This window comes from Falco rusticolus, chromosome 8, assembly GCF_015220075.1.
Source record: "Falco rusticolus isolate bFalRus1 chromosome 8, bFalRus1.pri, whole genome shotgun sequence".
Lineage (NCBI taxonomy): Eukaryota > Metazoa > Chordata > Aves > Falconiformes > Falconidae > Falco > Falco rusticolus.
Window position 1 is genome coordinate 9,943,510 of NC_051194.1, and position 18,361 is coordinate 9,961,870.

Below are 18,361 nucleotides of genomic sequence, written 5' to 3' on the forward strand. Positions count from 1 at the left end.
ACACGGGTGTTGCTTGCAAGCACACAGGAACCGAGGCCCCTTTGAATCTAAAAGCAGTGCGGTCCTGGAGATCACTGTAATCAGCATCTAAAAGCTCTTTTGGAGGTTAGAGGGGTCTTCTGTGTTGCTTCTGCCCTTGCAAAATATGACTTTTTGGTTTTTTTACATCCAGACAGAAAACAGTTATAAAAAGTAAGTCTACAAGGAATGTTCTCCATTCTGTGCCCCTGTCCACGGCAGGAGCAGCTCCATCCAAATTCTCCCTGTAAAACAAACCTCCATGCTGCCCTTCATCTACCGGGAGCGGGACTGATGAAGTTGTCAGAGCCCTTTCCAGCTACCTGTGCCCCAGGACACTGCACTACTGACAGATGGGTTCCCCTTTCCTCCCAGGGCCCTGAGCAGAGCAAAGATTCCCTCTTCCAGCTGCAGGAGCCAGCGTGGCTGCTGACAGCAAGGACCAACACAAGGCATGGGGCGCTGCAAAGTGCGGATACAAAGGCAAAGTTTAATGAGATTTATGGCCACAGCTGAGCTTCCGAAATTACGTAGTCATGATTAATCTTGCTAGATTGCGTAAGAAAAGCACATTGCTTTCTCAGGAAAACTCTTTGCTCATATCCTCCCTGTCATTTTTATTGTAAGCCTGCAGGAAGTCCATGCCTCTATAATCCCTGCCCTTCTCCCAACATCCCTGTTACGTGGGCACTGGAGGAGGCCTGGCTGCTAAGGGACTTTCCAATTCAGGTTTAAGTGGGCTGGAGCATCCAGGGAGGTGCAGACACCCTGTTTTTGGAGGGGTTTGAGGGGCAGCTCCAAGGACCTTTGCCTACTGCAGCTCTGAGTTGGTGCTTTCTTTGCAGGTTGTCCTCAGAAGGTGGCAGAGCTCTGCCCCTGCTGAAGCACCGCTGACCACTGTCATCAACCAAGCATGCAGAGCACGTGAGACCCCCTGGGACCTAACCCTGTGGTCGCTCAGAGGAAAGGAGAAGGCAAGAGAGGAAAAGGGAGCAGCTGAGACCCACCGGCAGCTGCCACAGGGAATTGGCTCCAGCACTGAGCTCCCAGACAGGACCAATGGGTACAAGTAAGTCACAGGGCCACATCTTTCTCTGAACAGTGTCATTCCTAACACACAAGGCTGAATACATGAAGTGACTCTGCAGTGTTCTCCAAGGTCACTGTAAGCCCAAGGTCACTTTGGAAAGGGCTCTAGGGCTGCCTGGTAGAGGCTTACTGCAAGTAACTTTGGAACTGGTAAGAGCAAGACTGTTCCATCCATGCAACTGCACTATGGATCCGTGTTACAACCATACAAGCTCTCAAAAAAGGATGGACTTCCCCCTGCAGTTGCTGGTTGGGTCCTGCCTTGCCGTCCTCATTGTGGTCACTCTCTCCGGCAACATCATCGTCTGCCTGGCTGTCACCTTCGATCGCCGGCTCCGCAGCTTGACAAACTGCATCATCGTCTCCTTGGCCATCACTGACCTGCTGCTGGGCCTCCTGGTGCTGCCGTTCTCTGCCTTCTATGAACTTGCCAAAGAGTGGCCCTTTGGCAGCACTTTGTGCAACATCTATACCAGCCTGGACGTCATGCTGTGCACAGCTTCCATCCTCAACCTCTTCATGATCAGCCTGGACCGCTACTTTGCCATCACCACCCCACTCCACTACAGCCAGCTGGTCACTCCCTCCCGGGTGGCTGTGGGTTTGGCTGTTATCTGGACTGTTTCACTGATGGTCTCCTTCCTACCCATCCACCTGGGCTGGAACACCAATGGGACAGCAGTCCAAAACACAGTCCCCAACTGCAACAATGAGTGCAGGCTGGAGGTGAACCCGGTGTATGGGCTAGTGGACGCCTTGCTCACCTTCTACATCCCTTTGGTCATCATGTGTATCACCTACTACCGGATACTGAAGATAGCGAGGGAACAAGCCAAGAGGATAAACCACACATGGTGCTGCAGCAGCAACATCCCCATGCCACCCATGGTGAAAGAGCACAAAGCCACCATGACACTGGCAGTGGTGTTAGGAGCGTTCATTGTGTGCTGGTTCCCCTATTTCACCGTGTTCACATACCGGGGGATGTGGGGGGACAGCAGGGTGGAAGGCACAGCTATGTCCATTGTCCTCTGGCTGGGCTACGCCAACTCAGCCCTGAACCCCATCCTCTACGGAACACTCAACAGGGATTTCCGAGTGGCCTACCAGCACTTGCTGCACTGCTGGAGGACAGGGGGCCCCAGGAGTTCCCGCCTGCCTACCCTCCAGAAGGCTCACTCCAAGGGCAGGAGCTGCAGGCAGGGCCAGGACAGGCAGGAGGGTAAACCCCTGAAACTGGAGATGAGGAACGGGATCTTGCTGACCGGTGGAGCCCTCAAGAGGTAAGAGCCTTCTTGCATGCGGGGCTTTGATGGTAGGTCCATCCCCAGAGAGGAAGGCAGAGGTGGGGACCCCATGTTGTCCAGAAGAGCTTTTAAGCAACAAGCCGATGCCCCAGCAGGAGATGCTTGCCCAGGCAACTCTTCTTTGCAGCCACTCAAAAATTCATCCCCAGCAGCAGGCACCCAGCTCGCATCTCTCCATGCTGGCAGCACAGCTCCAGCTTCACACGTGGCTGGGCCAGCCCTGCAGTCACCACCTGTTCACAGGGAGTACAAAATACCCCTGGCTTTGCCGGGTACTGGGGACAGATTTGCCATCAGAATTTGCTGTACAGAACAGGGTGCAGCTGTTAGCTGTGGCTGTTTCCAAAAACAGGACATGTCCTGCTCTGCGGTGGTGGGTGGCCAGCAAAGCCTGGGCACGCAGCAGAGCTGCGGGAGGCTCAGGAAAAGTGACCACCTGTCACAGGAGAGGGAAACAGGGTGTTATCCCTGGGGCACCCACAGTCAGACTGCAAGTCCAGTCCCTGCAGGAGCCAAGACCAGGGTCCCCAGCTCCCTGCAGAGTGGCTCAGTGTTCCCTTCCCAGCCGCACCACGCACCCTCAGCGTTTCGGCTGTCAGTTTGCATCAGCATGAATTCAGCCAACAGCAAGTTCCATTCCCATCTCTGGAAAAGAGCAAGAATAACCAAAATAAGCTTGGTAAATGTTTTTAGAAACACAAGTACCCACATAAAGTTAGAGCCAAAGATTCCCTCAGCATCACCCCAAGCGTGTCACAGGGGCCAGGACCCCAGAAGAGTGCAGGTGCAGCGAGGGAGCAGGATGGGCAAACTCTGTGACAGGCTGTGGCACCAGTCCCCTCCCTGGGCACGCACATCCCTGCAGGGCTGGGCCACTTGCGCACTGCCTCATTCAGAGGCATTTGCCCACCTGAGCATAAGGAGAATGCCACTGTGCAAACCCCCGCTCAAAAGACTTTAATCTAACTTTTGGCAGCACCTGATAAGCAGCCCAGAAACTTTCCATCCATAGATAAGGAGTCCTTTGACTCTGCTTCCCCAGTGTACCAGCAAAGAAACCACGCTCATGCTCTCCTGCAGCACGTGCCCTTGCTCCTGTCCCAGAAACACGGTCTCAAGCCACCAAAAGGAGAACATAGGGAGGTGAACCAAATGGCAGAGCCATCCAACAGGCTCAGCTGACATCGTGCCTCCCCTGGGGCTCAGATGTGACTTTACCCAAGGTAGAGGGGCAGCCTGGGGCAGGGGAGTCTGCCTCAGGAGACAGAGAGATGGATGAGTGCAAACAAGTACAAGAAAGCAGCTCCTAGGGGTGCCTTTTCGGTTTCCAAGGAACTAATAAAGATTGCAGAGATGTAGCATTTGGTAAACATAGTTGCAGGGTGTATATAAAAACATATGGAAAGCATGTGCCTGGTGTGATAGAGATGCTTCTGCAAACATACAGAGACAAAGAAAGAGTGGTGGTGGTTCCTCACGCAAAAGTGCAGCTCCTGGGGAAACCAGGAGCCCACGCACCAGGGCTCTGCAGCCTTATCACCAAGGGAGAATAATGACGAGGGAAAGAAAAGGGCAAGAAAAATGGGTTTCTGTTCCCTGGGCAGAGGTCCCACTGACCTCCTGGCTTTCCCAGGAGATGAGATCCTTCCCCTGGTTCCCTGAAGGGCTTGATTCTGTTACAGGAGTTGCATCTAAAGCCTGTGCTGGGGTCAGCAGCAGCCAAGGGACCTCTGTCCCCAAAATTTCAGCATGTGGGTGCCTGGTGCCAACAAAAGCCCCAGCACAGGGAACCCAGCACATGGCCCCAGACCATCCTCAACCCTGCAGTGTGAAGCTCCCCCACCACTAAAATCAACCTCAATGAGCTGCCCAGCCGGATTTGCTCCCAAAGATGCAGGAGGTTGGAGGAAAGAAGGCAAGCAGCAGCTGGTGCTACAACAGTGCAGATATGCATGAGGCACAGGAACAGTGGGGAAGTGAGCAGAAGACTCAAGCATGGGGATGTTTCTTGACCTTTCTAAATTCAGAAACCTCCTTGTACTACAAACCACTGCTGTGGTTTCTGCTCACAATCGGATAAGAGTTGCTCAAGCAGTGGATGATCAGTTACTTCTTTCACTTTCTCTGCTTCTCTTCTTAGTCTACTCCCTTCCACAGAAATGATGTGGCAAGGGTTGCGTGGAGCCCCATCCAACCCCTTTTTTCCATAGGCAGATGCATAAATGTCTGCTGTTGGCAGATGATCTGCATCAACTAATACCACACAAGACAGGTGGGCACAGGATTTACCTGCACACCAAAAGCCTGGCAGCCACTTTCACCCTAAGCACAAACCAAGCTGGTTCCTCTCCCTTCTTCCCTTCTGTGAAGTCTTTCCAGCCATCTGCCCTGGCCACTTTAACAGAAAAAGACCAACACAAATCACCCCACAAACTCACAGCCCCCCCAAATAAGAAGAACCAGAGTTCAGAAGAGCTCTGCTCAGAGCAGCTCCACAGGGTCATTCAGGGGAAAGGGCAACGGGCAGTATAGTGAACCTTAACAGCAATGGTTTTCCTGTTATGAGGCATAGAGAAAAGACCAGCAAAGAGTGGGATCACTGGAGAAGTGCAGCCAGTCTCAGGGGCGTCAGGAGCAGGGACAGGGAGTCAGAGTCATCACTGCTTTGGAAATCAAAAAGCCACACGAGCACTACCGCTGTTAAAGGGCTGGAGACATTTCCACGGGTGAGGACCCGGTAGGATGGAGAGTGCAGGGCCAAGCAGGGACAGCTGCTTCTGTCTCCCCACCAGGCACCCAAAAGGCAAGGCAACTCACACAAAACCAGTACAGGAAAGCACTACTTGTACACCCAGCATGTGATGGACCTCAGGAACCTGCCTCATTGCAGCGGGACAGGACTCTGAAGAGGAGCATGCCGAGCACAGGGCACAGCTGTAGGTTGTGAGACCAGTCCCTGAGGGCCAGAGAGGTTGAAAGCCCAAGAGAAGGAGCGTTCAGCACTGACGGGGAAGTATCAGGCAGAAAATAGTGGAGCTGAGCGAGTGGCTTCAGATCACCCTGTTGCACACATCAGCTGTGCTCAGGGCAGCTTGGGGCAGGACCGTGGCCACAATATATGGGCAGGGAGAAGCCAGTTCCCGTAGGAAAGGATCCCTGTCACAACGTGCCTGCCCCAGCCACCAGCCCCGGGGGACAGACACCAGGCAGGCAGTACCTGGTGTTCCACAGAGCACAGCCCAGCTTGACCAGGCTGGCACTGATCACCTGGTCTCTTTTTCTCTCTTTTCCTTCTGTCTTCATGTGCAATTTAACCCTTTCCAGCACCAGAGCTTTCCCATGAGCCTCAACCAGCCCGCTGCCCTAGGACCCACATCTCCCAGCCTTCAGCTCCTGGATGCCCTCTTCCAAAATCCTGTGGGACTGAAAGGACAACACTCAGTTTTCCTCAGGGAGAAACTCAACGGCAGAGGCGAGGGCTGCAGGGTGAGTATGGGACCAGGGTCACTGGGTGCAAACAAGGGGAGGGGGAGCTCTCCCTGCTGTGGCACCTGCTGCATTTTCCCTGGCCCAGCCGTCCCATCCCTATGGTACTTGGCGCGGAGGGTGATACCATCAGAGGTGCATCCTCACTCCTCTCTCCAGCATCATTCGTTCTCCAAACCCAGCCCCAAGCCCAGGGGAGGTACACAGAGCTGTGCACCCCCCACCTGCCCTGGAGGTGTGGGCTTACACACCCACCCTGCCATGCTCTGGAACGTGTCTGCATCCTGCCTGTCTCTCCACATGCTGCAGAGGCAGCTGCGTTCAGACCGTGGATTTCCAGCATGCTTCATTTTCATGCAAACCTACATCGGCTGCACATAAATTGCCAGCAGCTTTTGCGGGGATGCTGGCAGGGCTCCCAGGGTAAGGGGCTGATGCTGCACCAGACCTTGCCACTCTTTCCCAGTGGTGCTGGGCTGGAGGGAATAGCTGTCATGCATGGGGATGAGCTGTCATGCAGAGAGCCACTTTCTGCAGCCCTTCTCAGAAAAAGCCAGGCAAGGTCACCCTGACCTCCACATGCTCTCCCTCCAACGCTGCATGCTGATAACCTGGGCTCTCCCATATCAATTGTGCTCTGGCAGGGCAAAAATACGGTCACCCACGTGCTGAAAGCTAGGCACATTTGTCCCTGCTGCACACTGAACACTTCTAACCTTAACCAAGGTCATGGTGATGGCGAGAGCTGGTGTTGCGTGCTCACACAAGCAGCTGGGACTACTGCAGGAGAGTGCAGGGCCCTTTGGCTAGGGACACAGCATCAGCCTGCACCTCTTAGAAGGACTCCCCATCAATCAACCGGGAAATGCCATTGCCCATCAGCAGGAAGAGAACAAGAAGTTTGAAGAACAAGGTGGCAGAAGCAGGGCAGGCAGCAAGGTCCTCGCTGACCCCATCAGGCCCTGCTGGGCTGCCAAGTCCCTCGATGTGACACAGCAAAGCACAAGCATTGCTCAGCGGGGGAGGTCGCGGTGCAGAGGCTACTCCCTGGGGTGGCATCACCAGCACTGCCCCACTGGAGGGAGCAGCACAAAACCCTGAGCCTGGAGGGCATAACAGCTCACAGTGAACTTCCCCAGGGCAGACAAGGTGCTCACCCCCCAGCAGTGCAAGTCCCACAAGGCAGAGTCATCTCTGCTGTTGTCATTGCCCAGCAGCAAGGCTGGAGGGGACACCAATTCTAGTTCTTCTGCTTCATGCTTTCCACTCTCTGTGCTGTGCCTATGGTCCCAAACACATTTAATTTCCATGAGGTAAAGGCAAATTACCAGCAATCCCCTAATCTAATCAGCAGAATGAAGCAAAGTCAGTCTGGGGGAGGTTTGCATGAGATCTGAGGTCCTGGTCTTGCCACAGGTTTCCTCTCTGCACCATGTGGGTGGGGACAGGAAATGTCACCTCAGGTGGGAAACTCGCAGAAAAGAGTCCCTGATCCACATGCAATGGCAGGGAGAGGGGCCATGGGAGATGGAGCACCCAGGAGCAAAGCACTGCCAACCCCAGGACACCAACTTTTATCAAGCTATTTGCAGAGGTGACAACCTCACCGCTGCTGGCTGGCCCAAGCGGATGTGAAGAGCAGGTAGAGAAAGCCACAAAGTGATATTACTCAGAGGGATGTCTGATGATGGGTCATGGGGTGACATGAGCCTGCTCAGTTCTGCCCAAATGTCAGTACTTGGCATATAGCCATGCTCTGCTGAGAGCGTCCTCACAGCACCACACCACAGTCCATCCCAGGCACAGCAGGTGCTTAATGCAGCATCCCTTATGCTGGGGAGCAGAAACGGTGGGGAGGGGAGGGACCCACCTGCACCCTGCAAAGCCATTGAACCCCCTCTCTGTTCTGCTACAGGATCCCTGCTCTGGCATGCAGCATTTGCTCCATCCCCAAACACTGCTGGAGAGGCCTTTGCCTGCCCAAGTTTCTTCCCAGGAGGGTGGTGTGTTGGAAGAGCCCCCAGAGGAGCTGCAGAAGAGCCTCTCGCCTGCCCCATCAGAGCCGTGACACCTCCAGCATCAAGCCCCACACCAGCAGGCAGTGCTACCTGAAGAGCTGGGTCAGGAGCCAGCACGTGCCCCTGGCAGGGCCAGGATGAGGAAGCCTTCCCCAGGGCAGTGCATCAGGCTGAGAGGGCACAGGGCAGGGGGAAAAAGGGGCTGTGGCTGAGGTCTTTGTGCCAGACAGACTAGCCTAGGACAGAAGAGGTGAACACAGGTACTACCTTTCCTGGTACTCTGTCCAAGGGATGTATCCACCCCTCGGAGGGGACAGGGGTCCGGGGTGGGGGCGTAATGTGGCAGGAGGGCTACACATGATGGATGTTGGCTGCCACGAGTGCCATATGTCCATGTACAGGACGCTCAGTCCTGCAGCACCAGTGCCAAGGCAAAACTGCCTCTGACATTGTGAGGTTTTTGGCATCACTGGGGCTGTCCCAGCTTCACACCTCCGACTCAGCCCCACCACAAGAAGGAGAGAGGCCCTGGAGAGACATGAAGCAGCAGGGATCTGTCCCCAGGCTCTGCCCTCCTTGGCAGCTCACCACCAAGACTGCCAAAGCAGGTTGTTTCTGCACGGAGCCTGCACAGAAGTCATCAACAGTATAAAAGTCTATTTAACACAGAGGGAAAATGAGATGATTGATTTCTTTGGGTGTGCTCTGTCCTGGAAAGAGCCCCCCTGTCCCTCTGTGCCCTGCTGTCCCATCCCCAGCCCTCTACTGGGACAGCCTTGACACACGCAGCACAAGCCCCCAGGACACAGGTTGTAGCTGCCCTGGGCCGGGCTGGCACCCCTCCACCAGAGAGCCCCTTGCCCCGTGGGACCAGCTAGATGATTCCCAACCCAGTCCCCGAGACGATGGGAAGAAGGGGGCAGCAAGCAGCGAGGACCGCTGGGATAACCCTGACGCCCATCACCCCGGGCACAGAGCGCTCATTCTGCACCCCACAGCATCCCCAGGGCGCAGCGGGGGACAGGCAGACCCCTGTTTGCAGGATCCCCCCGGGAAGGGAGGGTGCTGGGCCCCCCGGCCAACTGGTTTCATGTGTGCCGGGGCTCTTCCCCGAGGAGGGGAACGTGGCCAGCGTAGAGCTCGGTCTAGGTGCCCCTCCAGCTGCCCCGGGACACCCCTGCGGGTCTCCCGGCTGGCGGGGGAGCCTGGCAGGGGCCCCCTGCACGGAGCCAGCCCGGGGAGCCCGACACGCCCCGGTGGGCGCCCGGACCCGGGGGCGCGGGGGTCCCCGCAGCGGCGCTGCCGTTCCACCGGCCCCCGAGCAGCCGGGGCCGGCGGCGGCAGCGCAGGCTCGGAGCTCCCCCTGCTTGCTGCCGGGGGCCCGCCGGGCTGCACCCACCCGCGCACCGCGCACCGTGCCCCGAAACACCCGCGGCTTCGGGCAGGGCTGCCCCCGCGCGGCACACCGCGCCCCCCGAGCAGCCACGGCGCTTGGCTCCAGCCCCCGCCGATTGCACCCCTGCGGACGGAGCCCCTCCGCGGCTGCAACGACCAAATGGCTTCCGAGGGCTGGGGGGTGGGCTGCAGCCCCGGTGCCCCACAGCACCCGGCCCGGACCCCCCACCAACGCCTCGGCAGGCAGGGAAGGACCCACAGCAAGGCGATGCCCCGGTAGGCACCGTCCCCTCCCCGGCCCTCCCTGATGTGACCTGGGGCCAGGGAGCTGCGAGACCCCTGGGGTGAGCACCCACGGCAGGAGAAGTTACCTCATCAGCTCCTTCGCAGGGAGGCGGGAAGCGAGTCCCGCTGCCACACGCAGATTCCCAAAACAGACGAGGCAGGCGGGAGCAGGCCTTGCATCGCCCGTAGCATCCACGCTTTGCTCCAGCTCAGGGAGGAAGAACTGGCAAACACACACCCAAACCCCTGCCACCTATGATAACAATTAGAGACTTATCTAATTGCAAAAATAATTGCAATTGAAGTGTTTAATTACCATACTAAGCAGGAAGAGCTGCTTCCGACTGTTCCAGTAGCACTCCCGATCCATCAAACAAGGTTTGGGGCTTGTTTGGGTGTTGGTTGGTTGTTTTTTTTTTTTGATTATTAGATTGCAGCCCCGGGGGATGAAGAGATTTGCTAATTAGGGTCTTGGAGAACAGCTACCAATTCACAAACACTTGCTTTTAATTTTGATACTAATGAGGCTGGAAGGGGGCAAAATCCAAAATGCAGAACATCTGTGGCAGTTCCTGGCTGCAGTGCTGCTGCCCCCGAGCCCCTCACCAGGCCGGCAGAGGCCTGACAGCACTCAGTGCGTGGACGGGTCTGGAGGCCATGGGGATGGGTTGGCTCAGTGCAGGCACAGGCAGCATGAAACTGCTTCTTCAGGTCACTGCTGTCACTGCAGCCACCCTACAAGCTAATCCCAGCATCAATCATCTACCCGATCCCCCCAGGGACCATTGACCATAGGGGCTTTCTCAGTGATGCACTAATCCCAGCCCTGGGGCAGCAGTTCCAGCTCCTGGGGGTGCAGCGGCAGGAACTTCTCCAGGTGACATTTGGTTTTGTTCTCCACTAAACTGACAACAAAAGAGAACTTAATTCTCTTTCCAAGCAGGAGTTCTGGGAGGGAAGAGAAACTGCTTAGGAAGCTCCTAACCAACATCTGCTTTCTCAGATAGGAAATATTCCCCCGCTAGCGGTGGGAGCACAGACAGGGACGCCTGCCAAGTGCACAGGGACAACCCCATCCCCCTGTCCCTGTGGGGGACACAGGAGCTCACGCTGCCCTGATATATGGGACCCTATCCTCACCCTGTTCCACCAGCCACCCTGGGGACCCTCAGTGCCTGGCAGGGCTTCTCCCACCAAACCACCTTTCCCATCTTTGCCACAGCTCTGGGTAGGGTCCAAGAACATGCAGAGAGGACACGTGGGGAAGGGGAGAGGCACATGGGAGGCTTGGAGCAGCTGCAGAGCATCCAAGCGTCTGCTCCCTGAGGAGCGCAGCTGAGAAGCGGTGACCACCATGGGCCGGAGGCAAAGGAGCAGTTTATTTCTTTTAGATAAAAGAGAAACATCAGTAGAATGAGAAAAAAGTGTGTTGAGGTTTTTTTCAGGCTGTCAGGTGATTAAACACAGAGGAGACAGAAAGCTAGCAAACAGCCTCAAGCAGTCAAAAAATAGCAAAGTTTGTGTTAGAAATCTCAAGATACGGTTTTCTGGAATAAAATGCATTTTGCGGTCACTCACCCAACAGTTTTGGCTGGGGATGCAAGCCTCTGGAAGGGTTTTGGGATCCATTGCTTTCCCCCAGATCTAAAAAATACATTTTCATGCCAAACTATCTTGAAATCAAGGAGAAGCGCTCCCTTCCAGCCTGAAGATGACCGTGGGGACGGCAGCATGCGGTGACAAGGTGCCCTCCTGGCCTGATCCAAGCCCTTCTCGCCTGGCATTTCCCCACTGCCCATGAGTGCCAAGGCTGGCAGTGCCACAGGCACTCAGCCAGGCTGACCCTGGCCATCGCGGGATGGTGACCATGGAACCAGGAGTGTGGTCGTGGCACTGGGATGGTGGCCATGGGACCAGAGAGGGGACAAAGCCACTAGAGGGCACAAGTATGACAGAAACATGTCCCCAGATCAAGGGACCTTCGGCTCCCCCGGGGGCAGCAGTCCCAGAGGACCCCAAAAACGCCCATCACCCCCCATCTCCAGAAGGTCTACCCTTAGCTGAGGTCCTGCTGGCCCCAAGGTCGGTGTCCCCCAGGCAGCAGGGTGGCTCTCCTGTACCAGCTTCAAGCTGCCAGTACTGCATAACAGAGATGTGTCCGGAGAGCATCGCCCTAGACAGCCCAAGACCTGCAGCCCAGGGTGGTGGCGGACCATGCTGCACGCAGGCAGTGCCCCAGCTTGCTGCCCTCTGGCTTGGGGTCTGCACGGCCCCACAACACCCGCCCAGCACCAGTCTGACCCTGCACACCAGCCAGCACCTTCTCACACCCAGAAAAGAGGCTGAAGGGGACCCCCAGACTCTCTCCCCCACCAGTAATGCACCTTCTCCCAGTGGCCCAGACCCCATTGCACAGGGCTGGCTGTGGAGAGCCAGGTGCCCCCAGCCAGGCAGCGAGGCACAGGTCCTGCAAGGGAGCCATCTGGCCATCACCAAGGGCCATGTCCAACATCTTTTTGTCCTTTTTTCTCCTTTCTCCCCCAGAGTGTCCTTCAAGGAGGCACGCCCCTTGCCGTGCCTGCAGCCGGCACCACTTTCATTAAGGCTCTACCGCCAAACCAAACACCATTTGTCAGAGAGACGGATGCCAGAGGCAGCTCTGCTGGAACAGATGCCCCCGTGTCCCCTCCAGCAAACAAACGTTGCAACATCCACCTTCCTGGCGTGTTGCACACAGGCACATGCACACACACGCATGTGCACGCTGCCCATGTGGGTTTGCTGTCCCCGATGCAGGATGGGGTCTTGGTCACAGGCCACCATCCCCTGGGCTATATTCCTGCTCCCAGCCCAATGGGCACGCTGGGACTCCCCTGTGGGTGTCAGCTGTCCCCAAAAGTGGAGCCACCCTGTCGCAGCCCACCCACCCACCCCAGGCAGGGCTGGCAGGGTGCTGCCACCTCTGTGGTGTTTGCACACCTGCTGGGGCCACAGACTCCCAGCCTGATCTGCTCTCCCTGCTTCCAGCTCCCATTTCAGTAACAGCCACAGCTCTCCTCCCTGCCAGCAGGAACCCAGAGCCAATGGAGGCAGAGGCAGCAACGCCCTCCAACCCCAGGCACACAGGGACTGATTCTGATTAAACGCAGCGCTAGCGCTGATAATTAATTTCTCAGAGGATGAATTACTCAGGAAAGCTCCGGAGCGAATGTTGTTCTTCCTGCTACACACCCATCACGACTACTTGGGCTTTTAAAAAAACTAACAGCAAAGAGGGAGGAAAGAGCATCCCCTGATGAACACCTGCAGCTGTGCCCTGCCTGGGCTCGCAGTGCTTGCCAGTGTCAGGGTCTCTGATGGGTGCTGTTCCTTGGGGTCACGCAGATGCAGGCAGGGTGAGAGGATGCACTGGCACTGCCCATGTCCCAGCACTCAGGAGACCCTCAGCACTTGGCTATGGGCTTTGACTGAACTCCCTCCAGCAGCTCCTTATGCTCTTACTCATCCCACACCATGGGGATCCCTATCTCCTTATGGGACCTGCTCGGGGAATCACAGGGATCTGCACGGAGGGGCACTGCCTGCCCTCTCTCTGGGCACTGCCTATCATCCATGGGGTAGGTGATAAATGCAGCTGTCCCCACCAGGACTGTGGGCTTGGGAGTTTGTCCCATCTGGCCAGTCTCCTGCAGCAGCGCGCCGCACGGGTCTCACCATAGCACAGCTCCCTCTGGGCACTGGCGCCAGGCCACACTGGATGCAAATACAGAGCAAGAAGCCCCTGTAGACAGCAGTATTACGCAGGGTTTTCCATCCCTTTTGCTTAATAGGAGGCATTTTTCTGTTTCATTTCCCTTACCCTTGGAGATGAAACCACCTTTCTGCAGCAAAATGCACCACGCCAAAGAAATCCTTCTCCCTTTCCAGCTCACAAACTCCTTTCCCTCCTCCACTAGCAGAAACGCCCACCCCACAGGCCACCCCTTCCCCAGGGTATGTCATATTGCCGGAGGGACAAATGGTCCCCATGCCATGTCCTCCCACTGGCACCATGTCCCAAGGCTGCACCGACTCCGGGCTGTTTGGGTCATTCATCCTCATTCCCCAGGCTGACGTGCAGCTGTCCCGTTCTGCAGGAGAGCCTGGCACCCCATAACCCCCGAGTGCAGCAGTGGGGCCATAGCCCCTTTCCCCGGGCACGAGACAAATATCAGCACCTATGAGCAGATTGATGGGACTGACATGGGGGACAGCAGTGAGGGCAGAAGGGGACACCTTGGGGACAACAAGGACAGGTACCAAGAGGGCTGCAGGGCTCTGTTCTCTCCGTGTATAAATCTTGCAGATACTTTCAAATACTGCAGAAAGCAAAGAGTACCCTCGGCTCACCTCCCCTGTCCCTCCCTGAGGGCACTTCCCTGGCTTGGCCTGCTTCAAGGTTGAACTAAGTCCACCGGTTTTTATTGGGTAATTAAGCTCTTAATTAACAGGCTGGTTTCCCCTCAGAGCTCTGCCAACATCTCTTGGTCCCTCTGGCAGCCGCTCCCCAGCAGGGCAGATGCAGCAGGGCTGGGGGAGCGCTCCCCTTCCCTGGGATGGCTCCAAGAAATTTTTCCCACCTCCTCTGCACTCTCTCCCTGCCCACCTGGCTCTGAGGCATCATGACCCAGCCTGGAGGCAGGACCCTGCCCAGAAAATGTGCCTGGGACACAAGAGAGGCTGACATATGTCTGGGCTCAGTGTAATACTAGGGGAGTCATGGGCAAACAGGGGTGAGACATTCCCACCATGAGTAATGCTTAAGCCTAAAAACTCCAAGACAACATCCCAACTTATAAGCCTTAAAAAAAAATCAATATTCAAAATATTCCTGCCTAAAGAAAAAATCTCTCAGCAACCTTCACTGTGGGCAGGTCCCCTCTATCCCCTTCTCCCTGCTTTGGGACTGAGCAGGGAAAGGAGGCAGCAGTGCCATGCCCTGACCCTGAACTGGCTGGACCATAGGGGACAACATGGGGACTCTGCCCCAGGCTCCCTACCAGCCTCCAAACCACAGAGAACCACAGCAAACCAGCCGTGATGAGCCGCTGTTCTGGGTGAGATGGCAGGGGCTGCCCTGCAGCGCTCCAGCTTTCATGTATTCATCACACGTCGGTTCCCCTTAACCGTGAAAAGAGGGTTATCCTCCCCCTCGGGCAGAGCTGTCGCACTCCCAGCAGGGTTGGGGACACAGGGGGTTGGCACTGAGTGGTCCCCATCCCGCTGCCGGGCCGGGGTAGCCAGATGGGAGGAGAGAGGCAAATTTGGCTAGTCCAAGTAGAAGCTAATTGTGTTTCATTGAGGTTTTATCTCTGCAACTGGCAACGTGCTCCTCCAGGAGATTTAGTGGGAAGTTGTCTAGTCCCTGCCAAGAAGGCTGGTTTTTTAGAGAAAGCACATTATGCATCAAAGTTGAAATTCAAATCCCTTTTTCCTCCATTCCCAGAGTATATTTATGAGGCTCCAGATATTCCTTGGTACATCGTGGTTTGCAGGATGCCCCCAGACAGTGCAGAAGCCTGGGACCAGCTCAAAGAGCCAGCTGAACTTTTTCTGGTTTATGATTTTCCCCTTAAATTGTTGCTGGGTGAGTGGGATGCTGAGAGCGGGCAGGGAAGAAGCTGCTGCCTGTGCATGGCTGCAGGGCTACTGACTCCCCCCCCACACCCCCAGCTTTCCCAGGGCTTTCCCACCAGGTGCTGCTCCTCTCCATCCCAGCCCTGCTGCAGTTTATCCCCCGACCCCCTGAGCCCTCCCCATCCCCTAAACCAGCTGCAGTCTGGTGTGTGCAGTCACATCCTGCATGGGGCTGGCAGCAAATCGAGTGTTTTTCCCTAAAGATGCTCTGGTTCTCCTCCCTTCGCGGGGTTTAAGCAGTTTTCAAGCGCAGGCATGCCAGGAGGTGAATCAGCTCAGCCTAGAGCCTGCACTAACGGTCAGGGGGGGGTGGGCAGGCGTGGGGAGCACAAGGATGAGCACCTAAGGGAGGGGAGAGGAGGCAACGCAGGACCGCAGCTTCTCTCAGCCAAACCCTTTGGGGTGTAAACCCACCCGGTTTGCTGCAGGCAGGCTGGGAGGGGGGCAGGTGGGGGGCTCCTTCTCCAGCCCTCAACAGCCTATCTCAATGTGTCAGGACAGGCCCAGCTTCTGCAGTCGCTGGAAAATCACTCTCCATTTCCAAAAGGAAAAGCAAAGTGTAAATCTCTCTCTCAGGCACACGTTTGTTCCTCTGCAGCAAAAAAAAAAAAAAAAAGTGGCGAAAGCTTTAATTTCTGAGCTGGGAGGGAGAGACAACGATACATCAGCAGCACCCCGAGTGCAAAGGAAGAAAACATCAATTCTGGGATTACACCAGCGGCCACCAAGATTTCTCCCTCCCTGGCTGTAACCCAGAAACGCCGCAGGTTTCCCTGCTGGCCCCGCAGCTCTTACCTCTCCGCTGTGTTTGGGGGGAATTCGGAAACCTTCGCAGAGATGAGGATGGTTATGGCAGGAGTGTTTGCCCGGAAGGGCTGGGCTGGGGGGGAGGCAGTGATTCCCCACCCCCGGCTGGATTTCATATTCAGAGCGGGCCGGTTGCAGCTCTCGGTTCTCCCCAGAGGTTCCCTTCATAAGAGGGAGCAAATTCCACTTATCTGTCGAGGGGAGATTTGCATTTTAAATATCCCGATTCCAAATGTCACCCAGTTTGATCCCCTAAGCTGAACAAATGCAATGGAGCGGGGAGGGGGCTGGGGGCGGCTCACCGGCGTGGACCGCCGGGAAGAAAGGAAAAACCCAAGGTTAAAAACATGCATGGATGTTTAATCCAGGCTGAGGTTGAAGATGGGAGCAAACATGGCACTGACCTTAGGTATCAGAGGCTTCAACCATTAAGGATTAGGGATTTTGTGTTTGAGATTTTGTTTACACAATAAGACTTAAGACTGCATGGAGTGTAGGTGGATTCTCCCCAATGCCTGCAGAGGGATTAGTGCCTATAAGGCAGCCAGAATGAGCTAAAAATTGGAGAGATCAAAGTGCAAAAAGAGGAATCCCACGTTCTTTGGGAGGGGAGGGAAAAAAAAAGAGGCCAATGGTCAAGCCTGAGACAATTGTAGCTGCTGGCCCCAGAGAGCCTGGGGAAAGGTATGGAGCGCTCCTCACCCTGCAGCTGCAGGGATGCCAGGGGTGCTCTTGGGGAGCAGCCAGACCCCAGGTGTTTTCCATCTTCTCCTGTGGCTGCAAAACCTCCCTGGCCGGCTCTAGCCCTCAGGAGGGGGATGACCTCAGCCCTTCTCAAACTCCCCTCTGCCACAGGGCCATCGCTGGAGAGCATGGCAGAAGAGGGGTGTCCAGCCTACACCCCCCACTGCAGCACTGGGGCACAGGGGGAAGCTTAGTGCAGGGAGGCGGTAGGTCCCACTCCACCTCCTGTGTCCCCCATGACCAAGGTGACACTGCCTCGTGTCAGCCCATGCCAGACAAGGAGAGGACATGCTCGCCTGGGCCAGGGGAGGGGTCTGCCGAAGCCCTGGCCCCGCGGCACCCAGCTGCTCTGCCCACCTGCCTCCACTGCCCAGTCAAGCAAATGAGCCTTCTCATCTTCACCTTATTAAAGCCATGAGCTGATTCGATTAAAACAGGGCACCAACCCACTTCCCCAGAAGGCAAAGGGGATGAATGTTTAAGGCATGAAGTTTTCTTGCCCCTGGCACCTCATTAACCACTCCACCCCCTGCACACAGGCCACTCCTGCCAGCTCCCTCCCTGCCATGCGTAGCAGCTGCCTACACCTAGGTGCAGGTAAACTCACCCAGGTGAGAGCACGATGCATCTGCCAGCCCTGCACTGCTGCACCTTGGCCCCAGGGACTGGGAACCCAGTGGGGTCATGTGCATAGAAAACCAGCCCAGGCAGGGCAGGCTCAGAGCTGCCTCCAGTGCAGGCAGCTTGGGGGGTCTCCAGCCACAGCAGCCCACAGCAGCAGGGCTCACGTATCTGCAGGCAGCCCTTCTTCCTCCTTGACATCTGCGGTGACTGAATTTGCTCCACCACTCAGCTTTTTGAGAGGCAGAGGGTATATGCACCCACCTGCACAGCTGCCCTGCATCCCCGAGCCTCTCCTGCGCTCAGGCACAGGACATAAGTTTTATCCTCACCCCCGTCCTAAAACCTGCAGGCAGGCAGGCGCTCCTTTGCCACAAATGAGTCTGAAATGGTTCGGAGAACGACTAATTCCCTCCTTTCTTAATGCATGGAAGCTTCTTACGCTAAATCTATACAGACACAATTAGCATTATTCATATTCCATATGCTCCGCTCCCTTGTGATGAATATTAATCTGTTCCCTGCTCCCAGGCATTAGAGATAACGGCATTGCACTGTGCTGTGCTGCGGTGGCAGAGATGGTCTGAAGGAGCAATGCTGCAAGTGAAGGCAGTTTCATTCCCATGTCAGAAAGGGGAAACTTTGCATCTTTTTAGGGGGAGGCTGGTTTTATGACTGCAGGGCTGGGCTGAACCAGAGCATCCTTTCTGCTCCCACTCCCAGCTGAACTGGTCCCCTCCAGAGGCTGCCCCAGTCACCCCAGGGCACATGGTGGGGTTGGGCAGCATGAAGCCCAACCCTCCCTGCACCTTCCAACTCTCCACAGGTTTTTGAGATGGAGTAGGACTCAGGCAGACCATCCTGCCTCTGTCAGCTCACATTTTGCAGCCTTTCTGAGGCCAAGAAGTGGTCACG

At 56.1% G+C, this 18,361-nt stretch overlaps 1 protein-coding gene across 1 annotated transcript; it reads left to right on the plus strand.

Annotated features, from left to right (window-relative positions):
* Window positions 1-885: 885 nt before the first annotated feature.
* Window positions 886-5,894, plus strand: HRH2 (histamine receptor H2). Its single transcript, XM_037397981.1, has 2 exons — window positions 886-2,390; window positions 5,739-5,894. The coding sequence occupies exons 1-2, from the start codon at window positions 1,294-1,296 to the stop codon at window positions 5,755-5,757; spliced, it is 1,116 nt and encodes a 371-aa protein (XP_037253878.1). The 5' UTR covers window positions 886-1,293; the 3' UTR covers window positions 5,758-5,894.
* The last annotated feature ends 12,467 nt before the right edge of the window (window positions 5,895-18,361 follow it).

What these genes read in the sequence shown, in the direction of transcription:
- HRH2 (XM_037397981.1), top strand. Translation starts at nt 1,294, where the DNA reads ATGGATCCGTGTTACAACCATACAAGCTCTCAAAAAAGGATGGACTTC.